Source organism: Molothrus ater, chromosome 9 (genome assembly GCF_012460135.2).
Source record: "Molothrus ater isolate BHLD 08-10-18 breed brown headed cowbird chromosome 9, BPBGC_Mater_1.1, whole genome shotgun sequence".
NCBI lineage: Eukaryota > Metazoa > Chordata > Aves > Passeriformes > Icteridae > Molothrus > Molothrus ater.
Genome location: NC_050486.2, coordinates 16,669,389 through 16,689,431, shown reverse-complemented (window position 1 = coordinate 16,689,431; position 20,043 = coordinate 16,669,389). Strand labels below are relative to the sequence as shown.

Below are 20,043 nucleotides of genomic sequence, written 5' to 3'. Positions count from 1 at the left end.
GCTGCCAAGAGAATTTCTGGGCGTTCAGCCCCTTTTGATATACATACACACACAAATATATATATAGCACTCTGCTGGGACTGGCAGAGCGCAGGCACTAATTGTTTTAAATGCAGTTATGAACAAATGCGCTTTAAAAATAAATCAGAATACTACTTGTTTTCATCTGACAGAACAGACATCTCAGACTTGGACAGGGAAAACGATCAGCTCCAGCTCTGTCAATAAATAAATATTTGCATTTCACTCCAGGAGAGGAAAAATGCAGCACTAATTTTGGGAACAAACCTCAAAAATTCCTGTGTGGAAATACCATGGCTCTTTATGCAAATAGACTGGTTACACATGCAAATGCATGATTAAGGTACTGTGTGCATGTACAGGTCAGGTGTGATCTAGCACACCACAGGCTTGGAGGCCAAGCCCTGCTCCTGTGAAGAGCAGAGCATCCTGACCCTGCACTGGAGCCAAACAGAAATGAGTGAACTGGACCAATCACAACTGGGAAGGTTTTGATAGCTAAATACAAGAGCTTTAAGGCTATAATACACAGAACACTTGTGGATCCTGCCCAAAAAGACTAAATAGCTTCTAAATCCTTTGCACTATTTATAACAACAACCACCACCACAATTACATTTATTTCTTTTCAGAAGCACTGCCTGCTTTTGTATTTATGGTGTAAGCAGCATATTAAAAAGGGGACCAAATAGATTTCACATATGTCAGTGCAATCCAAGAGCAGCAGCCATGTGAAGGGATGGCAAATATTCAATGAGTTTCATATGGCATGGAAACACAAAGCAGAGTTCAAGTCTGAGAGTTTTCCCACACTTTGGCTGAGTATATTACCAACAGGCACTGTACAGGAGCAGGAAGATCCAGAGCACAGGGCAGCATCCCCACAGCACCCAGAGGTGCTTAAACTGCTGTGGGAGCAAAGGACCATGGAATGAGAGATACACTGGCAAACTGGCATTGGCTGAGGAATTAAACTCTGTGGCTCTTCACGTGACGGGTGGAGCAAGGTCATCCTAACCTACCCTGCACTCTAAACTGGGAGATTTTTACATCACTTTCATGATGAAATTTTTCCACTGTCAGTGGGCAATGAGTCAGAAGGGAGAGGGGAGGGATGCTGTTTACTGAAAAGCTCTTGGCTCTAGAGAGAGTAAAAGGGAAATATATAGGAGAGGCTAAGGATGGGTTCCAAGAAGAACATAAGAAAAATAAAACACAGACAAAATATGGAAGTGAGGCTGGAGGTAGAAGCAGAAATACCAGAGATGACAAAAGGGAAGACACATCTAGAAGAACCCAGACAGAAAACTGGATACAGACAAAGAATACCAGAAGGATGTAAAAGGAAAGAGAGATGAAAAATGGGGGGATAAAAGGTGGTGGGTTCCCAAATTGTGTGCTACTGAAGTACATGTGCCCTTTTTAAAAATAAATCCATAGCAAGAAGACCCTGATATTATCAGGATACCATTGACCCTATCAGGACAGCCAGCTTGCTCCAGCAGAGGGTACAAAATAAAGGTGCCTGACTAGTGAAAATCATTACATTGACTAAAATTATTGGAATCAAAGGGAAGACCCATTGCTTCCCACAAAGATACCATTCCTCCTCTTGAGAGGAGTCAACCTGTGCATTGTAGCTGCTCTGCATGTGCTCCTATCATTCACAAGCACCCATCGTACTTTCACTTCTGCTTCAGGTACCTCGTCCTTAGCACACCCTCCTGACCCCCAGGAGTCAGGCAATAATATTTATCTCCTGTCTACAGAGAGACATTGAGCACAGGGAAATGAATTACTTGTCCAAGGCCATGCTGGCAGACTCTGGAAACCCAGAGCTTGAACCCAGCTCTCCCAAGTTCCAGGTCAGAACTGCAGCTGCTAATGAGAACCAAGAAAACGTAAAACATGCAAACGAGCCATCTTGAAAGTTTTATAAGTGAAAATCCTGCTTCAGGCATGAATGGAGAAAGTGCAGACTCCAACAGGCAAATTCTTTGCCATCCCATCTCCTGAGTCCCAGAAATCCCGTTGATCTGGGCTAATAAATTTTCCTGAGCCCTAGACATTCTCTTGGCCCTTATCCCAAGCTCACATAAGAAGCTATTTCATAGACGAAGTTCTTATTTACAGTTACTCAACTCCCATAATATTTTATCTGAGGTGGCATTTTTAACACTCCCCTCCCCAATACTGGATGAACTGTCTCTTTCTTTGCTTTATAGGTTTGTAACTAATCTAGTTAAAATCCCATAAATTTTGGGATGTTTCTGTGCTCCCCATTCAGACAGGAGGCTGGCTGAGGAAAAAGTCCATTCGCATTAAAATGGTGGTGACATCCAGACTGGAGCTGACAATTAGTTCATTTTCTAAGGCTACTGTCACCGTGCCAGCTGCCCTTCAGGAGCTGACTGTGCATCAACTGTGCAGCCTCCTAAATGTGTGATACTTGGGCAAGAGTGTCCATAAAACCCATTGAGAGTCACCAGTCCTTGCCAGGTCTCACAGAGGGTTAATGTGCTGTTTGCTACCCCTGGGGGGCCCAGGCAGGAGCTTTTGCTTTACTGCAGCCCTGTGTGCCACTCCAGCATCAAGGGATGTGGGGGTCATAAATGCAGGGAATGTGGCTCCAGGGAGCAGCCAGCAGGCTGCCTCAGGCCAGCAGGACTGCTGGAATCAGTGAGTCTCAGTTTGGGTCCAGCATGGTCGGGTTTGCTTGAGCCAGAGCTCACAACTGATGCACAGCAAAGAGGAGGGAGAGGGGCATAAATGTAAAACCAGGGCTGTGGTTCAGCTTGCAAAGCAAAGATGGTGCTGCTCTGCCCCTTCTCCTGGATGTGCAATGGCCCCGAGTGCTGCTATGGCAGTGCCAGTCCTCAGCCCAGGATCCCCCTTCTCTTGGCACCCTCCTTTCCTGATGCTCCCTGGGCAATGGGGTGGTCTGTGCATCCTTGTCCCAAAAGCAGCTGGCAGGCAAGGGAGCTGCAGCCAGGGCTCGAAGGAAAGGCAGCCCCTCACCCCTCTGCTGGAGGGCTCCAGGAAGGAGAAGTGCTGAGCTGCTTTCACCACCATGGTGCTGTCCTGCACTGACATGGGACAGCCCCAGCCCCATGTGCCACCAGGATGGCAGGTCACCTGCAGTCAGGAAAGATGTCCTTGGCAGGTAAAGCTGGGGAAAAAGCAAAACCATCTCACCAGGACTCCTGACTTTCTCACACACATGACATGATATATATTTAATCATAAAGTGCTCAGCTATCCCTAAGACAGGCTTCTGCTTCCTAATTCCACTTTTTCCTCAACAGAAAACTTTTATGAGAAGTTTATCAGCCCAAGATCTCCTTTTAAAAGTTATGGGGTTTTTTCTTTCAAAAGCTGCCAACTATTTAATCAGATTACTGAAATAAACTCACTTCTCAACCAAGGATAACTTCTGAAGAAATCTGAGAGAGGCAGATGCAGCCACCCATTCCTTGGGAACTTTCCAAAACCCAAATGTCAGTTGTTGCAGTTAATCAATGTGTGCTAATTAATTGATGCCATTAATTTTGACCAGATATATCAGCCTTAATGTCAGTATAATGAAAGGGAAGCTAAACCTCATAAAATACCTCAGCCAATGTCAAAACGAGTTTATTAAAAAAATCTTGAACGTGGAAGTGGGTTCCCAACCATTCCTGTCAGCATCTCAAGTGTGTGGGAGGTGTGTCCAACCTGTTGGGTGGGGAGGGCTCTGCACATTTTGCTTTCCCCACAGCATCTGGTTCCTCTCAGCTTTTAGAAATATTCCTCCTGATAAACATCCAGGATCTCAGCCATGGTCCTGAGCCCCAGCTCCTTGTCTGTGGAAAACCACAAGCACTGCATTCTGACTTGCATCCCCACCTACCCGGGCTTCCCATGCACAGGGTTTGCTGCCCTGCTCTGCTCACTCCTGAGCTCTTTATTGCACTCCCTACCTTCATCAGGGGCATTTCAGCAACAACCATCCTCTCCTGCCAGAAGAACTGCCCATGACTGTCCCTCTCCCCGGTACATAAGAGAGGAAACACTTACTGCACATCCCTACTATCCAGTCCCCTATTTTTGAAGTATGTAAGGCCTGAAATGTAGAGTTTGGGATTTTGCACCAGCTAATATTAATAGAAACATTCTCAGGATTTTTTTCCCCCCAATGTAAATGGAACACTTTTATTTTTTTAAGCATGTCCCTGCAGAACTCACAGGCCAAACACTGCAGCATTGTACCTGCCTGGGGAGCACGCTATAAACACATCTGTCTAGCTGCTCTGTCAGGCCCACTGAGCTTTCTATAAACCAGGAAAAGTAAACCTGTACATTAAATATTTACTGTTTTCAGTGTGTATAATCTACAAGTGTTTTTAGCAGCACAAGCAAGGCACAATTTTAATCAATGATTTTTATTTTGACATGGCACTGTTAAAGGCTGCATGGGTACATCCTTGGAACCAGAGGCTCTCCTCTCACAGCCAGTTACAAACATTATCATGTTATCACACACTGCTCACCTGAAAGACCCATCCTATCCACCACTTTTCTGCCCTGATCCTAAATTATCCTCTGAGATCTGATCTCATGGAGGGGGGGGGGCTAATAGAAGCAGACTCCAGGCTGTCCAGAGAGGACAGTGGCAAACTTGTGGTTGAGTGTGTACAAGAGAATAGATGGATGCAAAGTGCTAAAAGAATTAAAATACAAAAGCAAACTTATCTGAAAGTGAATAGCTGATGGCCAGCACTAATTTTCTTTTACAATTAGTATATCAGCTAGCTTTTAATGCTTGCTCCATGCAGAAGAGCTTCTGGTTTCATCTCAACACTGACACTAGGAGCCATAACTTAAGTACAACAGGAATAGTTATGTTAATGCAGTCATAAAAAAGTCTCTGCACCAAAGTCTGCTGATAGCCTCTGCTAACCTCCTACTTCCTGAGAACACTGGTGGCTGGGAAAGCAGTGGGCAGGAGACAGGCTTCCTGGCTGGCTCAAAGAGGTGGCCTTCTCCCTGAGGCTCTGCACACAGCTGCTGGATGGAGCCCATGTGTGCACCCTTCCTCAGAGCAGCCCTCACCACCTTGCTCCCTCCAGTTTTATTTTAGCCCCTAGCAGAGAGAAGATAAAGATTCCATTCATATAGTTTCTTCTTTGCTCACCTAGAAAAATCACCCCAACCAGTCCCCATAACAAATTTTTTTTGTTTGTATGCTAGTCAAGTCAAGAGATGGTTTAGCACTTCTTCCCCATCACAGGCATGTAACACTGGGATGGGCAGCTATTTGCACATTCTTGGATCATCACCCCATTTCCACAAGCATTCTTAAGGCGCATACATGATCTGCTGTCTGCCTGCGAGTCCTCCCTATCTGCAAGGATGACATCGTGTCTAATTATTTGTCTGCTATTGATTTTTCCACTGCACTATCACAGACTGGAAGCAAAGAGGCAGAAGTAACTAATTTCCAGCAGTGGAGTGTCCCTGGAGGAGGTGGTGCCTGGCTTCCTTGCACCACTTAGCTCATGAAATAAGCATGCCCAAGAGAAGAACACAGCTAGCTGCCACTGCTAGGTGCTCACAAAACATACTGGGGGGAAAAGGGTAGGAGTCCAGATGGAGCAGAATAGAAATGAACAGTAATGCAGCAAACACAGCTAAGGTCTCACTGTGTTTTAGTAACAGAAAATGAGTACATAGCAGAGAATGAGTAATGATTTTGGACAAAGCCAACAGGCACCTTAGGGGATTCTGAAATTAATCCAGTGACATTTCCAGCAGCTAGCCTGGAAAGTGCAGTAAGTGACAGAAAGCACTGTGTGGCAGAACACGTTTAGCATCTTGCCAGAGCAGGCTTGTCCTCCCATTTGTGTGCAAAGAAAAAAAATAATTAATCAATACTTCCTTAATTTTTCAAGAAAACATCTACAAAAACTTGCTAATACAATTAAAGGCTAGGCAACTCCTTTGAATGCCCACAAATCAGTGAGAGAAAACTATTCTGTCAGGTCATAACCAGCAGGGAGGGAGGGACGGACGGAAAGCATCAGCAGGAAGGCAAAGGGTTCCCATACCCATAACACAGACTAACCTTAAGGAAATGTAGTTATGATTATTAATTATAATGAAAGAAAGCACCTTTGGGAAAAGAAGAGTTTGTAATATATCTCAAACGTAGACAAGGAAAAGAAACAAACCTGAACCTACCAGAGAGTGTGTGTTCTGAGCAGACAGTCCCACAAGGCAGACTCAAGCAGGAGCTGGGTGTCTCCAAGGTGCAGTTAGGCTGTAGACTAAGGCAGACTGCAGCTGACAACCATTACAGATCACAGCCTGGAAGTGTGCTTTGATCAAGGATTTCTCAGGCACAGCCCAACTGACTGCAATCTCAGGTTCAGCTGGCTCCAGTAACTCCTTGAGATCATGAGCAACTTTCTTCTGAGCTTGGTTATTTTGTCTTAGCTGCTGTCAGTGTACACGCACAGCTCCACTGGGAAATCCTGCACTCTGAAGACCAAAGTTTAAAGTTAAGATGTTTTCACTGAGGTCACTTGGGATGATGAATTCTCTGCAGTGAGATCTCTGCCTGAGACCTTTGTCTCAGCAGATGCTGGGAAAGAACCTGTGTATGCCCCTGACACCTCAGCCTCCTTCATGTGAGTCATGAGACAGCTGTGAATTCTTTTCTGGAATTTATAAAGAGATTACAGGCTATATTGCTACATTCTGCAAGCTTCATGAATGCATGGGATGAAAACAATAGACATAACTAATACATGTGTAGCTAGGACCACCTGATGATCTTTATTTTGTGGCATGGAGAGACAGCCCACAATAGTCTCAGCATTGCAAACTTCAGCTATAGGGAGGTGCTTGTTGCAAACTGCACCTTCTGGATGTAGCCTAGCATTGAAGTACACCTGCATGAGAGTAGATGACCATGTGTAAGTAATTTATTCATCTCACTGAGGTAATAGTAGTCATTGGTGCTGAAGTTAATGTCAGATCCTTGAGTGACCATGACAAAGGTGTTTTGAGTCTCTGACTGGGGAGGAGCTAAGCATGAGCTGGCTGTAACTGCTGCATGTTTCTGCATCCAGCTTGGTGTGAGGAAGCCATGGAGTACAGACACACGGCACAACAGGGGTTCAACAGGAGCATGCTAACCCTGACTGTCAGCAGGGATGCTTCCTGCCTCTGTCACATTGCTGTGTCCCTCATGTCCATGTAAGTTGCAGGTATCCTTGTATCCATGTAAGCTGCAGCTATGGCCATGCAGCTCACACACCAAAGCAGAAATAAGCACAACTGAATATGACATCAGATTTCCCTTCTCCGTTTCCCTGCTGGATGAGGAGGCTCACAAGTCCCCCTTGCACTTCCATACAATGGGAACCTCCATGACACCTTGACAGCACCCAGGGGAAAATGCAGCACACTTACAAAGCACAATGTCTCTCACTGCACAAATACTGCAAAGCAAACCCCACATATTAGAAACCACAAGCAAGGCACAGACTGTACAAAAACTGACAGGCATGAGCTTAGCTGAAGGGAGGGCAGTAGGGAAGAGGAAGAAAACAAATAGGAAATGCCATACTCAAAAGAATTCAGCATAAACTCTGAGCAAATCAAAGCAAGGAAAAACTTCTGAACCCGCTTGAATTTTAGCTGCCGAAGCCTCCTGGCTACTTGGCCGCTCTGCCTGTGCATTGCTATGCTTAATTTGCCCCACTGGATTTGCACCTCCTGTGAGTGACTGAGAGGAGCCATTGAGTCAGGGAGGACTGATTTAGTGCAGCAGGAACCGGCGGCCTGGCAGAGGCTGCGGGAGAGGCCCAGCCCAAGGTAGGTAAACACTGTCGTGGTTTCACCCAGCAGGCACTGAGCACCACAGAGCTGCTCACGGGCTGCAGCGGCCTGGGGGAGGGAATGGGGAGCACCAGGACAGCCCATGGCTCACACAGAGACACTTAACAGGACAGAAAAGGATGCAAAGGAATAGTAAAAAGGAACATACAAAAGAAGTGATGCCCAACACAATTTCCCACCATCCTCTGACCAGTGTCCAGCCAGTTCCCAAGCAGGGGCCCTGGCCAGCTTCCCCCTAGTTTACATACTGACCATGTGTCATATGATGATACAGAATGTCCCTTTGGCCAGTTGGGATCAGCTGTCTCTGCTGTGTCTTCTCCCAGCTTCTTGTGCTTCCTAGCCTCATTGGTGGGGTGGGGGGAGGAGCTGAAAAGTCCTGAACTTTGTGCAAGCACTGCCCAGCAACAACTGAAACAGTGGGCTATCAACAGTCTTCTCATCCTAAATCCAAAACACAGCAATGTACCAGCTACTAGGAAGAAAATTATCCCAGCCAAAACCAGGACATAGCAGAGGAGGGAAGGATGTGGTGGAACAACAAAAAAAAAAAAAAGAAAGAGTAGGAGAGATGGAGGAAACACACAGCAATGGATCTGCAAAAGAGAATGAGAAAGAGGAAATTAAACACAGTACAGAAATAGGGCTGGATGCTGGATTTAGTAAGATTTTTCAGAGTCCACATGGCTGTAAGCCTCTGGTGTGCTCCAGTTTGGGGCTGGATACTTACTGCCAGTGGGAGCACCCAGGGAGCCTCTGTCCCACACAACCCTTCTGGCTGCTCCATGGTCCCTATGTACAGCTGTGAAGAACTGTTGCTGGGTGGAGGGAAATTAAGCCAGTTATTTTATTCTTGATTTGTTTCTCTGGAAAGTCCTTTCCCCGGAGAGACACAGGCCTGTGAAAATGACAGGATATACTCAGTAAATCTGTAATAGCTACAATGTAAGCCAACAGCATCAAATTCTTGCTTTGTGTTAGCCAAGGTCCCAGTGATTCCCTGCAGCACTAAAAGTGAGAAACCAGTGAAGTACTCTTCATGACATGAAGCAGGGGCTATTTCCCAGTAGGCAAACAAAGTTTACTTACTGGGAACTGTAAATTACACTGAACAAAATCTAAAAAAGGAAGATATTCCAAACTTCTTCCTGTTTCCTGATGTACATCCAGGATGGGTAGGCACAGCCAGAGTGCAAATGCTGGGTCATGGTTTGAGATAGGGAAGTGTGTGCAGGGAAAGGGTCACAGACTTACCTGAGCTCCAAACAAACTCAACCTATCTCAAGTGTTGTCAACTACTTGAAATTCAGGACAGGTTTGTTAAAAGGTTCTTCAAAGCTTTTGAAGTGACCTTTTCTTGAGCAAATGCAGGTTCAGTTAGTTTCCCATCAGAGTTGTGTGAATGTGTGGTAAGACATGAAACCAAGTGAGAAAAGGCACTATTCATTGACTTTTCCTGTGGCATTTGCTGAATGTCATAAATCAAAGCAAAATGCTCCATGCATGTCCTTAAATTAAATGTACTTAAACAAACAAGTGTTTGCATAAATCCCTGAAAAGCAAAACTGGCCGATTTATACACACAATAGTGTGTTAGCTTCTTTTCTTTTTCAAAATTTTAGAAATTTTTTGAACATTTTCATTAATCAAGGTGTTGAATCACAAACATTTTCCTCCTCATCATAATGCTGCTGTGTAAAGAGCTATCCTGGGAAAAAAGTACCAGTCAGGTTCCCCATCTAAAAAAGTACTTTGGATTTTTAAAACTAAAGTACCACAGTTTACAGTACACCTGTAAAACTAAGACATAGTGGATAAAAAAACCAACATAGTGGATAGCTTGAAGTCCAGAGCCCTGCTGCTCCTTGTCACCAGCTGGGGCGCAGCTGAATCAGCAGGGATGGAAAGTCATTACTACCATTACTGGCAGCCATCAAAGCTTGCTGGTGGTCTGTCTCCAATTCTTGATGGACACATAAAATAATTTCTGCCATCAGAAATGGCACTACATGGTACATATTGGCAATTTCCAGAGAGCTGCTTATCACTAAGGACTGGTTTTCCCTCTCAGCTTTTGTTTTTTCTGGCCAAATTTTGAGGCATACAAGTAATGAACAAAACCACTGCCACTTTCTGAAGCACAAGTTTTGGGCAAAGTGTTCATGGAGCTTTCATCCCAACACCTTTTCCAGCCCCCAAACCACCACAAAGTAAAGCGTCAAGTCAATTTACTTAAATGAAAAGAAAACCGTGAAGACAAAAAACTGAGGAGGGGAAAAACCCTACAACGGGAACTCTCGATCGGGCCTGGCCCGGGCAGGGCCTGGCGGCGGCCGGGAGGAGGGTCTGCAGTGCTGAGGACATGAGCCCCTCTGCCGGCACGGCCAGGGCCGCGGGGACATCCCTCAGGAGGAGGAGCAGGAGGAGCCGGGCTCCGCAGCCCGGCCGGCAGCGTCATCCTGTCCCCTGCGGGACACCCGTGGCACCGCCCCGTCCCCGGGGTCACGGCATCGCTCTGCGGAGAGGCTGCCCCGTCCACAGCGCCCACCCCGCCTGGTCCCAGCCCCCAGCCAGTCCGGTCCGGCCCCGCGCCGCCCGCGGAGCCGCTGCGGGGCCGGGGGCAGAGCCAGGGACAGCGCCGGGGGCAGCGCCGGGGGCAGCGCCTCCGGGCTGTCCTCACGGCCCCCGTGCCGGGCCGGCAGCGGCAGGTGCGCGGTGGCGAGGCGAGACCAGCCGGCGCTGCCGCCGAGCATCCGCAGCGCTCCCGCCGCCCCGGACGGGCTCCCCCGACCTGCGGCCCCGGCAGGGTCCCACAAGGTGCCTCATCATTCCCGCACGGGGAACAGCACACGGGCCCGCGGCACTTACCAGAGCCCTGCGCACCGTCCTTGCTGTCACCCACCGGGCAGGCGACGAGACGACCGGGCTCGGCTCCTCCGAGCGGCGGGGCTGCGGCTGCCTCCCCTCCCCGGGTGCCCGTCCCCGGCGGGCGGCACGCAGGGACACCCGCTGTACGGGAATGCCGCAGCCAGGTTAATCACATCCCTCCTGTCCGCATCCCCCCCACCCGCTGTCCCCCTCGCCCTCTCCCCCTCCACTTTTCATGACCTTTGGAGGGGGTTTTGCAAGCTTTCGGCTCTCCTTTGAATCCGCTTCTCTACCTTCCAGCCTTGAAGGCGACAAGAAAAACCCCAAACTCGTGTTGGGAACAGTAATCTCATTTGCAAAGAAAAATCCCTGGAATGGGGACTCATTGTAACGCCTTTGGGCAGCAGACCCAACTGCTGGGCTATTTCAATAAAGAAGCGAACTGCAGCAGAATGCCAGTTGGCTCCTCCAGCAGAGTTCTCCTAAATCATGATAGACAGATTGCGTGAAAATCAGGAATTCCAAAGAATTTCCTGCCCTGGGAACAGAAGTTAGGGCTATATTTAACAACATCTGAAGCTGTCAAGAATGCTTTGTGGTTGGATAACAGAGCAGAAAAATGTGAAAAATGCGGGCTACTGCTATACCAAATATGGAAATATTGTTACGTCTGGGGTCTAAATCCCATCTGGAAGTACTTACAGCCAGGAAAAGAAAAGACGCCACAACAGAAGCTGAAACTCTCCTCCCTATCCCCAAATATTAAACTTCAACGAGGCAATACAATTCAAGGGCGCCCAACCTGAGTGGGGGACAGAGAACCCAGGGACACACAGGCTGAGGGAGGCTGAGGGGGGCTGGTCACTGCGTGCTCATCCCGTTCCTGGCCGGGAAGCCGAGCCCCGGTGCCGCCGGGCATCTCCCGGGCTCCGCCGCGCCGGGAACCGCTCGGACGCTCGCTCGCACCGCAGCAGCAGCGCGGGGCGAACCCCGGCACGACCGGGTGACCCTGCGGGCCATGTCACAGCGCGGGGCAGCCGCGGGCCCTCACGGCGGCCCGGGGAGCTCCCCCGCCGCTGCCCGCGCAGGTGGCCGGTCGCGGGGCGCCACCGGCACAGCTCTGGGTGCGAAGGGCCCCTGCAGCCGCGCTCTGTGTGAGGGGAGCGGGGCGCAGACCCCGCGTAAGGCGGAGAGGCCTCCGCGCCCCCCGCGCGGCCCGGCCGGGCCGGGACCCCCCGCGGCTGCGCCGGCGGCCGCGAGCGGGAGACGGGGCGGGGCGGGGCGGCCGCGGCGCGCGCCAGCCGCATTCCTGGGATGCCGCGAGCGCTGGACGCGGCCGCGGCCCGGAACGCGCGACGTCAGCGCCGCGGCGCACGCGGCGGCCCCGCGCCCTATATAAGGCGGTGGCGCCCGCCGCCGCCTCAGACCGCGCCGGCCGCGCTCCCGCTCTCACTCGCACGGGCTCTCGCTGCACCGGCGCTGGACATGGGCTCCGCGGGCACCCGGCCCGCTCTGGCGGCCGCTCTCCTCTGCCTGGCCCGCCTGGTAAGTGCCGCGGTTCTTCCCGCGGTCCGGGAGAAGAGAGAGGGAGGGAGAGGAGGCGGGTCGGGTGGCTCCGCTCGGCTCCCGGCGCTCACCGGACGCTCCGCTCCGCAGGCTCTGGGCTCGCCTTGCCCCGCCGTGTGCCAGTGCCCGGCGGCCGCGCCGCAGTGCGCCCCGGGCGTGGGGCTGGTGCCGGACGGCTGCGGCTGCTGCAAGGTCTGCGCCAAGCAACTGAACGAGGACTGCAGCCGATCGCAGCCCTGCGACCACACCAAGGGGCTAGAGTGCAACTTCGGGGCCAGCCCCGCCGCCCTGAAGGGCATCTGCAGAGGTAAGCGGCGACCCCGCTCCCCCGGGACGGACCCCGCGCCCCGCGGTGCCGGGGTTCGGTAATTTCGAGCCCTTGTATGGTTATGCTTTGTTGTCGGTAGCTTGGCAGAAAGGCACATGACTTCAGCAGTCTGGAATGCGATTCAGTATGTCTGGGCTCCGCTAAACGCACATAAGGAAAAGTGATTCCTGACTAAGTTATTGTTCTGGCCCCGCGTCCCCGGGGGGTTGTAGGGAGCTCCGCCGTACATTGAGTTTAACAGACCAGCAAATACCTGTGCTTAAACCAGCGATTCCCGCTGCTCACCCCCTTCTTTCCCTTCCTGTTGATCTCTGCAGCACAGTCCGAGGGAAGACCGTGTGAATATAACTCCAAAATCTACCAGAACGGCGAGAGCTTCCAGCCGAACTGTAAACACCAGTGTACGTGCATAGATGGAGCTGTGGGCTGCATCCCGCTCTGCCCGCAGGAGCTCTCTCTTCCCAACCTGGGCTGCTCCAGCCCCAGGCTGGTCAAAGTCCCCGGGCAGTGCTGCGAGGAGTGGGTCTGTGACGAAAGCAAGGATGCACTGGAGGAGCTGGAAGGCTTTTTCAGCGAAGAGTTTGGTCCGGATGATTCCGAAGGCGAATTAACCAGGAACAATGAGCTAATTGCCATTGTGAAGGGAGGCCTGAAAATGCTACCCGGTGAGTGTAGGTTTATCTGCGTGACAGTTAAGGGGAGGAGACTAGAGGGTGGCTAAAACTTAGACCCCTTAGACGCCAAGGGAAAGAAAAAAACCTAGTGAGAGAATATATTTAGACTAACCCCTCCTTTTCTTTGCCAGTTTTTGGATCCGAGCCACAAAGCCGAACTTTTGAGAATCCCAAATGCATCGTGCAAACAACCTCTTGGTCCCAGTGCTCAAAGACGTGTGGAACTGGCATCTCCACCAGGGTGACAAATGACAATCCTGACTGCAAACTCATCAAAGAGACCAGGATATGTGAAGTGAGGCCATGTGGCCAGCCCAGCTATGCCTCCCTAAAGGTAAATACACTCTTCTGGTGTTCCTCTTCTCTCTAAGTTGCTTCAGGTAGGGGGTAAAGGCTGGAAAAGAATCTCCTGCTAATAATGTGATTGCCTTTCCTTTGCAGAAGGGAAAGAAATGTACCAAGACAAGGAAGTCCCCCTCCCTGGTGAAGTTTACTTACGCTGGCTGTTCCAGTGTGAAGAAGTACCGGCCCAAGTACTGCGGCTCCTGCGTGGATGGCAGGTGCTGCACACCCCAGCAGACCAGGACTGTCAAGGTCAGGTTCCGCTGTGATGATGGGGAAACCTTCACCAAGAGTGTCATGATGATCCAGTCCTGCCGCTGCAGCTACAACTGCCCACATGCCAGTGAAGCCTATCCCTACTACAGACTAGTCAACGACATTCATAAATTTAGGGACTAACTTGTGGTGGGGGTGGGATGCAAAACACAATTTTGAAGCACCCAGCCATGGAGAAAGGACTTTTGATGGAAGTGGTGCCTTGCCCATTTGAGGGCAACATTGAGATGTTACAGGAGTGCACTGTGCAACTGGACACTAATGCAACAGAGATTTAAGCATACTTAAAGCTTCATAGTACTGGAGCAACTCTACTGCTTCTTTTTGGAGCACCTTATCTAATTATATACTGTTTTCTGTTTGTAAGTGATCAGATTAATGTTTTGTTCCGGTTATGAAAACTTTTCTGTCCTGTTCAATTTAACACTATGCTTCTTCCCCTTCCTTCAATCTTCTCCCACCCTTTCCCAACTAAGTTGGAAGTTACATTCCTTCCTGAGGTGGGCACCTGTGGGGTGTTCACAGTGGCAGCTATTATGTACCAACTGTAGTTTAATGGCAAACAGAAATCAGTTGTTTTAAAGCTGAGTATTTTATTTATCAAACTGTAGCTTTTTGTTTGTTTGTTTGTTTCCTCTGAGGTTTTTTTTACCCCTTCCAGCCCCTGTAATACTGGAATAAGTTGTAAATGATTTTAATTTTATATTCAATGAATTAAAAGAATTTATTTATGGAATTAATCATTTAATAAAGAAATATTTACCTAACTACTCTTAGTAGAGTATTCTGATAGGCAACAGGCTTAAATACAGCATATGCAAGAGGTTTCTGTAAAAACTTGGAATTCTGAAAAGTTTGGATTCTCTGAAAGCAAGGTCTGCTGCAGATGCAGAAATGGACTAAAGAGCCAAGTTTAATTCTTTGGATAAATGATGTTTTGAAGGAGTGTCTGCAGTCTGCAACCCCATGCTTTAGAAAGTATAGAAACATAGAGCTTCTTGGCACTGAATGCAAATCTTTGATAGACTGTCAGATTATTCAAGCTGTCCTGGAATTTCCAACATAAGGTACTTCATTAGAATGCAGTGCATGCACGGTGATGTTGAACATTGGGGTGAAAACGGTCATCAGGTCTCACGTTTTTGGTGGCTGGTTTTTGCAAATTAATACATTTCTATGGCAGAGGAATGCTTCCTACAGGCTGCAGGAGGTAGTTTGCTTTCACTAAATTCAAATTAAATGAGCTTGAAGCAATGACTTTTGTTAATCCTAATAACACAGTGATGAAAAGTAAACATACTGTTAACAAGAGAAGAATGTGAGGAATTTCAAGTACTAGTCCCAGAGTAGAAACTAGTAGTACTAGAGTAGAAAGCAAGGGAGCTACTCTTTTCCTCACTTCCCCTTCCCAATTTTAAATATGCAATTACACTTTACGTTGTGGGACACAGATGACATTTGGCTAAGCAAGGGAGCTTGCTGGCATGCAGTAAAAAATGACATTTAAAGAAATGAACTAGAGCAGGATCTGAGAATGCATCCAACGCTGTACACTTCTGGTTAGCCTAAAGCTGTGCTACAGATAAGACTGACAGGAAACCTGCAACAGGGTATTACTTTCTTCTTGTGTGGGTATTTCTCTGTCAAAAGATTCTCCCACACTCTTCAGCAAGAAAGACACTGCACATAAAAAACAGACTGATTTTGAGGTTTTAGAATTGTGAAGGGGTGTCATCCAGTGTCATTAGTTACAAGTAGAATTGGTTAAGGGTCAATTTTTTATTAATTAGATATAAGTATCTCAATAAATAAATGGCCAAATATCTCAGAAGCTTATCTGGCAGCTAATGCTTTGTCTGAGAAAATACAGCCTTCCCTCTTTTCTGCTCAGTCAAGTTTTCTCCCTGAAGGCGTTCAAAAGTAGAACTGTTTTGGAATTCACCACCTGGCCACCAGTCTCAACTGTACCTAAACTTGTCTGTACAGTATTTGTTGACAGCAGAAGGGTAAAACTCAAGGAAGCACTTTTGTTTGGCTTCTCGGTAGATCTAGCAGTGAACACTTCACTACATCAGCTGCTGGCTGGGAAACCATCAGGTTTACTGTCGGGCATGGAAGAGGATACACTGCTCCCAGACAGCCAGCAGCTGCAGGGCATTCCTGCCACAGCCACTGTCACCCACACTTGAATGACATCCATCTTCACAGCAGCGCAGGTCACAGCTCCCCAGAAATCACAGGTACGTGTGACTGTACACAGAGACTGCAGCTGTGACACACGTCATGGACAAACAGCGGCCCTACCGACTCCTGCTGCAGCTCTAGCACAACCTGCCCTTGGGCTCTTCCATGGTAAGGGGTGCCTCTGTACCCTGCCACTGGAAACATGTGCTGTTGGGAGAATAAGGGCTGTAGAGGTAGGTCAGATAAATACTAAGTGAAGTTATCCTGTATAAAAAGAGTAAAATGAAACCCACTAAAAAAACCTGCAAGTCTTTCAAAGTGGGGCTGTCACTCCAACTGGTCATCACTCATATAAGTCCTCTCTTCTAGTTTGCATTTCACAATTACATGGCAAAACTACTTTTACAACACTGTAAAGGGAATCACTGTCATTTTTTGTGTGTCATCTTTGTACTTGCTTTGAAATCTTTACATCCTCTGTTGTTCTGGCAGAATAAAAAAAACCTTTAAGTAGTGGGTGTGTATATATAAAGGATTATAAACTCAGGTTTCATGAAGCAGCAGAGCTTACAGGTAAAGTAATGAGCACAACTATAATTGTATTTATTGTCAAAAACTAAAATATCAATATCCTGCTTCCAGAGGAATATTAGATGAGGAGTTAGGAACACGATAAATAATGTACATAACAAAAAGCTGTGCATTTGGAGCGAATTCAAACCCTGAAAGTCAAGCCACCAGCACTGTGTGGAGCTCCCTGGAGCTGGGCAGAGCCAGGGGAGTCTCGACACGCCAGGAGGGATAGCGGCACCGCCTCAGCCTTCAGCGCAGGTTGCAGCACTGTGCCCTGCACAGAGCCCTGCTGCAGCCGCCCTGCCTGTGCCCTGCACAGAGCCCTGCTGCAGCCGCCCTGCCTGTGCCCTGCTGCAGCCACCCTGCCTGTGCCCTGCACAGAGCCCTGCTGCAGCCGCCCTGCCTGTGCCCTGCACAGAGCCCTGCTGCAGCCGCCCTGCCTGTGCCCTGCTGCAGCCGCCCTGCCTGTGCCCTGCACAGAGCCCTGCTGCAGCCGCCCTGCCTGTGCCCTGCACGGAGCCCTGCTGCAGCCGCCCTGCCTGTGCCTGTCCTGTGCGCCCCGGTCCTTCGGCTGCTCCCTGCCCAGCCCCTGCTGGCACTGTCCCGCCGCACCGGCACGGGGCACTCGGCCGAATGCGGTGCTGCCGCCACAAGGAGCGTTTCTCACACTACAGGTTTAGGATCGAAGGAACGCGCAGCCTTGTGTTCCCCACGCTTATTTCCTTGATAGTGGTAAGCGCTGTAATATCGAGGGTACGCATAAAATCTTCCCGACTATTAGTGGAGACAAAGTTTCAGCTTCCATAAGTGCTCCATGACAGGAAACATAACAAAAGCAGGAACACACAGACAGACTTCCATGACTACACAAAGTCCTTGTGGGATGCTGCCAGCTCACTCCTCTGCAGCAGCAGCAGCAGGTGGAGGAAAAGCAGATACCGTACTGACAGTGGCAGTGGTACTACTGAACCCTCGTGGGGCTGTGAGAATCTCTTTATCCACACAGCAATTCCTGCAGAGCCCATGGCAGATGAGTCCCCTGGGCTGCCTGACCCAGCTGACACTGTCTGGGAGCAGGCCCATCTCCCTGCTACTCGTGGGCAGCCGCTGGGCTATGCAGGAACAGGCAGTGACCCTGTGATCACTGGCATTGCTGCAGGAGGATTTCCAGTCCACTGAACCTGCATGAATCCCTCACATGTAATGAGGACTGAAACAGAAAAGTTTGCAGTGGGAAGTCATTCCTGGTTGGAAATCAAACCTACCTACACAGAAGCAGTTAAATGTGTCACACCAGAGACTTGCTCTTGCCAGATGCTTGCCCTTCTGAGCTGATCCTGCAGAAATGCATGTGCACAATTTAGCTCACTTGTTTAATCAGTGAAACTATTTCGGTGCAGGGCTCCAAGTGCTCAGCACACAGCAAGAGAAAGCTGTATAATTTCCCAGCTGCTCTGCCTCAAGCCAGTTCCTTTCATGTAGACATGTTCCCATTTTCACCTTCACAGTTTCTTCCTGCATATTACATAGCCACAATTAAAACGGCACACAGAAACAGGGAGGTATCACAGAGAAAGCAGTAACATAAAACTAGCTTTGGAGGTACTTAGAAATGCACTCCAATGCACAGACAACTAAACTGCATTAAGTGCAGTGAGTGGTGTCTAGAAAATATAAATCCTGCAAAAAAACCCCTCCAACCAACAGAATGATATAATAAGCATCTCTCTATCATGCTGTAAAGACCAAACAAGAAACTGAAGAGATGGCATCCACTACACTATGGTTCCCCCCATAAAACTACATAGCTATGACTTCTGTGTACACAATTTATATTGGAGAAGATCCTGAAAGACCCCAAGGCACCATTCACATAAGCAACTTCATCTGTCTTGAAGTACAACCACTTATGGGATGGAATGTAACAACCATCCAGGAGGAAAACATTAAACAATTTTTTTAAGTTTTCTTCTTCATGTCAGAAGAAATTCAAAGGTGGGGTGAACACATTTGCCCAGATGGGAATCCAGCTGGGACATACACATTAACTATTTCACCTCCTGACAAGTGTCAGTTTCAATGAGGATGAAAGGACTCAATTTAAGTGAGAGAAACAATCAGCAGTAGCCCAGCAGTGTTTTGAGACCACTGAATGTCAGATTAAAAGAAGCCCAGTACACCAGCCAAGTCAAAGACACCGGTTTCTCTGAAACTACTAATTTCCTTCAGCATCTCAAACCAACCAGGTTTGAGAACAACTCCTACTTAGTCTACTTGTCAAAATCAGACAACAAGATGCCATGGCTGTAAAACCAGCAGTCTGTTAGAAACTTGAAACAAGAAATGCATTTTTCTCTAGAGGCAGGTATTTGTGCTGTAGTGGAACAATGCTGCTAAAATCAATATGGATGCCCAAGCACAGCTGAAAGTAGAAGCTGGGAAAAAAGGTCAACAAAGAGATACCACTGAGAATTTAGATCACAGAATCACAGAAATGCTAAGCTGGAAGAGACACAACAGGATCATCAAGTCCAACTCTGGGCCCTGTGCAGGAAACCCCAGGAGTCACACCATGTGCTCAAGAGCACTGTCCAAACACATCTTGAACTCTGGCAGACTGGTGTGGTCACAGTTCCCTGGGGAGCTGTTCCAGTGCCCAAACACCCTCTGGGTGGAGAAACTTCTCCTGACATCCAACCTAAACCTGCCCTGACTCAGCTTCAGGCCGTTCCCTCGGGTCCTGTCAGTGTCACTGAGCAGAGATCAGTGCCTGCTGCTCCTCTTCCCCTCCCGAGGAAGCTGTGACTGCAGTGAGGTCTGCCCTCAGTCTCCTCCAGGCTGAACAGACCCAGTGCCCTCAGCTGCTCCTCACAGCTTCCCCTCGAGGCCCTTCACCACCCTTGTTGCCCTCCTCTGGACACTCTCTAATAGTTCAGTGTCTTCCTTACATTGTGGCACCCAAAACTGCCCCCAGCACTCGAGGTGAGGCCGTCCCAGTGCAGGGCAGAGAGGGACAATCCCCTCCCTTGCCCAGCTGGTGATGCTGTGCCTGATGTCCCCAGGACATGGTTGCCCCTGTTGGCTGTGTAAAAGTGATGGGGACTTCTTGCCAAGCTTCTAATGCCACCCATCCATTCTTTTTTACTATCTACACCTCATCCACTGACTTAATGCTTACCTCACTTTAGCACAGCTCTACTTCCTATTGGCACTCTTGGCAAAACAGACAAGTTCTGGAGCTGCAATACAGACCCAGTAGAGAACCTGGAAGCAAGGAATGGAAAGGCAAAAGCAGCTTTCACAGTTGTTTCTTCCTTCTCCTTGAAG

At 48.8% G+C, this 20,043-nt stretch overlaps 2 protein-coding genes across 2 annotated transcripts in view; one reads left to right on the top strand and one right to left on the bottom strand.

Moving 5' to 3' along the window:
- DDAH1 (dimethylarginine dimethylaminohydrolase 1) overlaps window positions 1-6,349 on the bottom strand; it is an 89,460-nt gene extending 83,111 nt beyond the window's left edge. The window contains exon 1 of the mRNA XM_054515742.1: window positions 6,241-6,349. The gene's annotated coding sequence lies outside the window, so the exon portion shown is untranslated. The remainder of the gene's footprint in view (window positions 1-6,240) is intronic.
- A 5,896-nt stretch (window positions 6,350-12,245) lies between these two features.
- CCN1 (cellular communication network factor 1) lies at window positions 12,246-14,726 on the top strand. The gene is made up of 5 exons (XM_036388290.2): window positions 12,246-12,318; window positions 12,430-12,646; window positions 12,985-13,332; window positions 13,473-13,675; window positions 13,783-14,726. The coding sequence occupies exons 1-5, from the start codon at window positions 12,259-12,261 to the stop codon at window positions 14,080-14,082; spliced, it is 1,128 nt and encodes a 375-aa protein (XP_036244183.1). The 5' UTR covers window positions 12,246-12,258; the 3' UTR covers window positions 14,083-14,726.
- The last annotated feature ends 5,317 nt before the right edge of the window (window positions 14,727-20,043 follow it).

Bases quoted from the DNA above. Each gene is read 5' to 3' on its own strand.
- CCN1 (XM_036388290.2), top strand. From the start codon at position 12,259: ATGGGCTCCGCGGGCACCCGGCCCGCTCTGGCGGCCGCTCTCCTCTGC. The intron at 12,647-12,984 runs GTAAGCGGCGAC...TGATCTCTGCAG, and splicing joins CCTGAAGGGCATCTGCAGAG to CACAGTCCGAGGGAAGACCG. The intron at 13,676-13,782 runs GTAAATACACTC...TTTCCTTTGCAG, and splicing joins CCAGCTATGCCTCCCTAAAG to AAGGGAAAGAAATGTACCAA.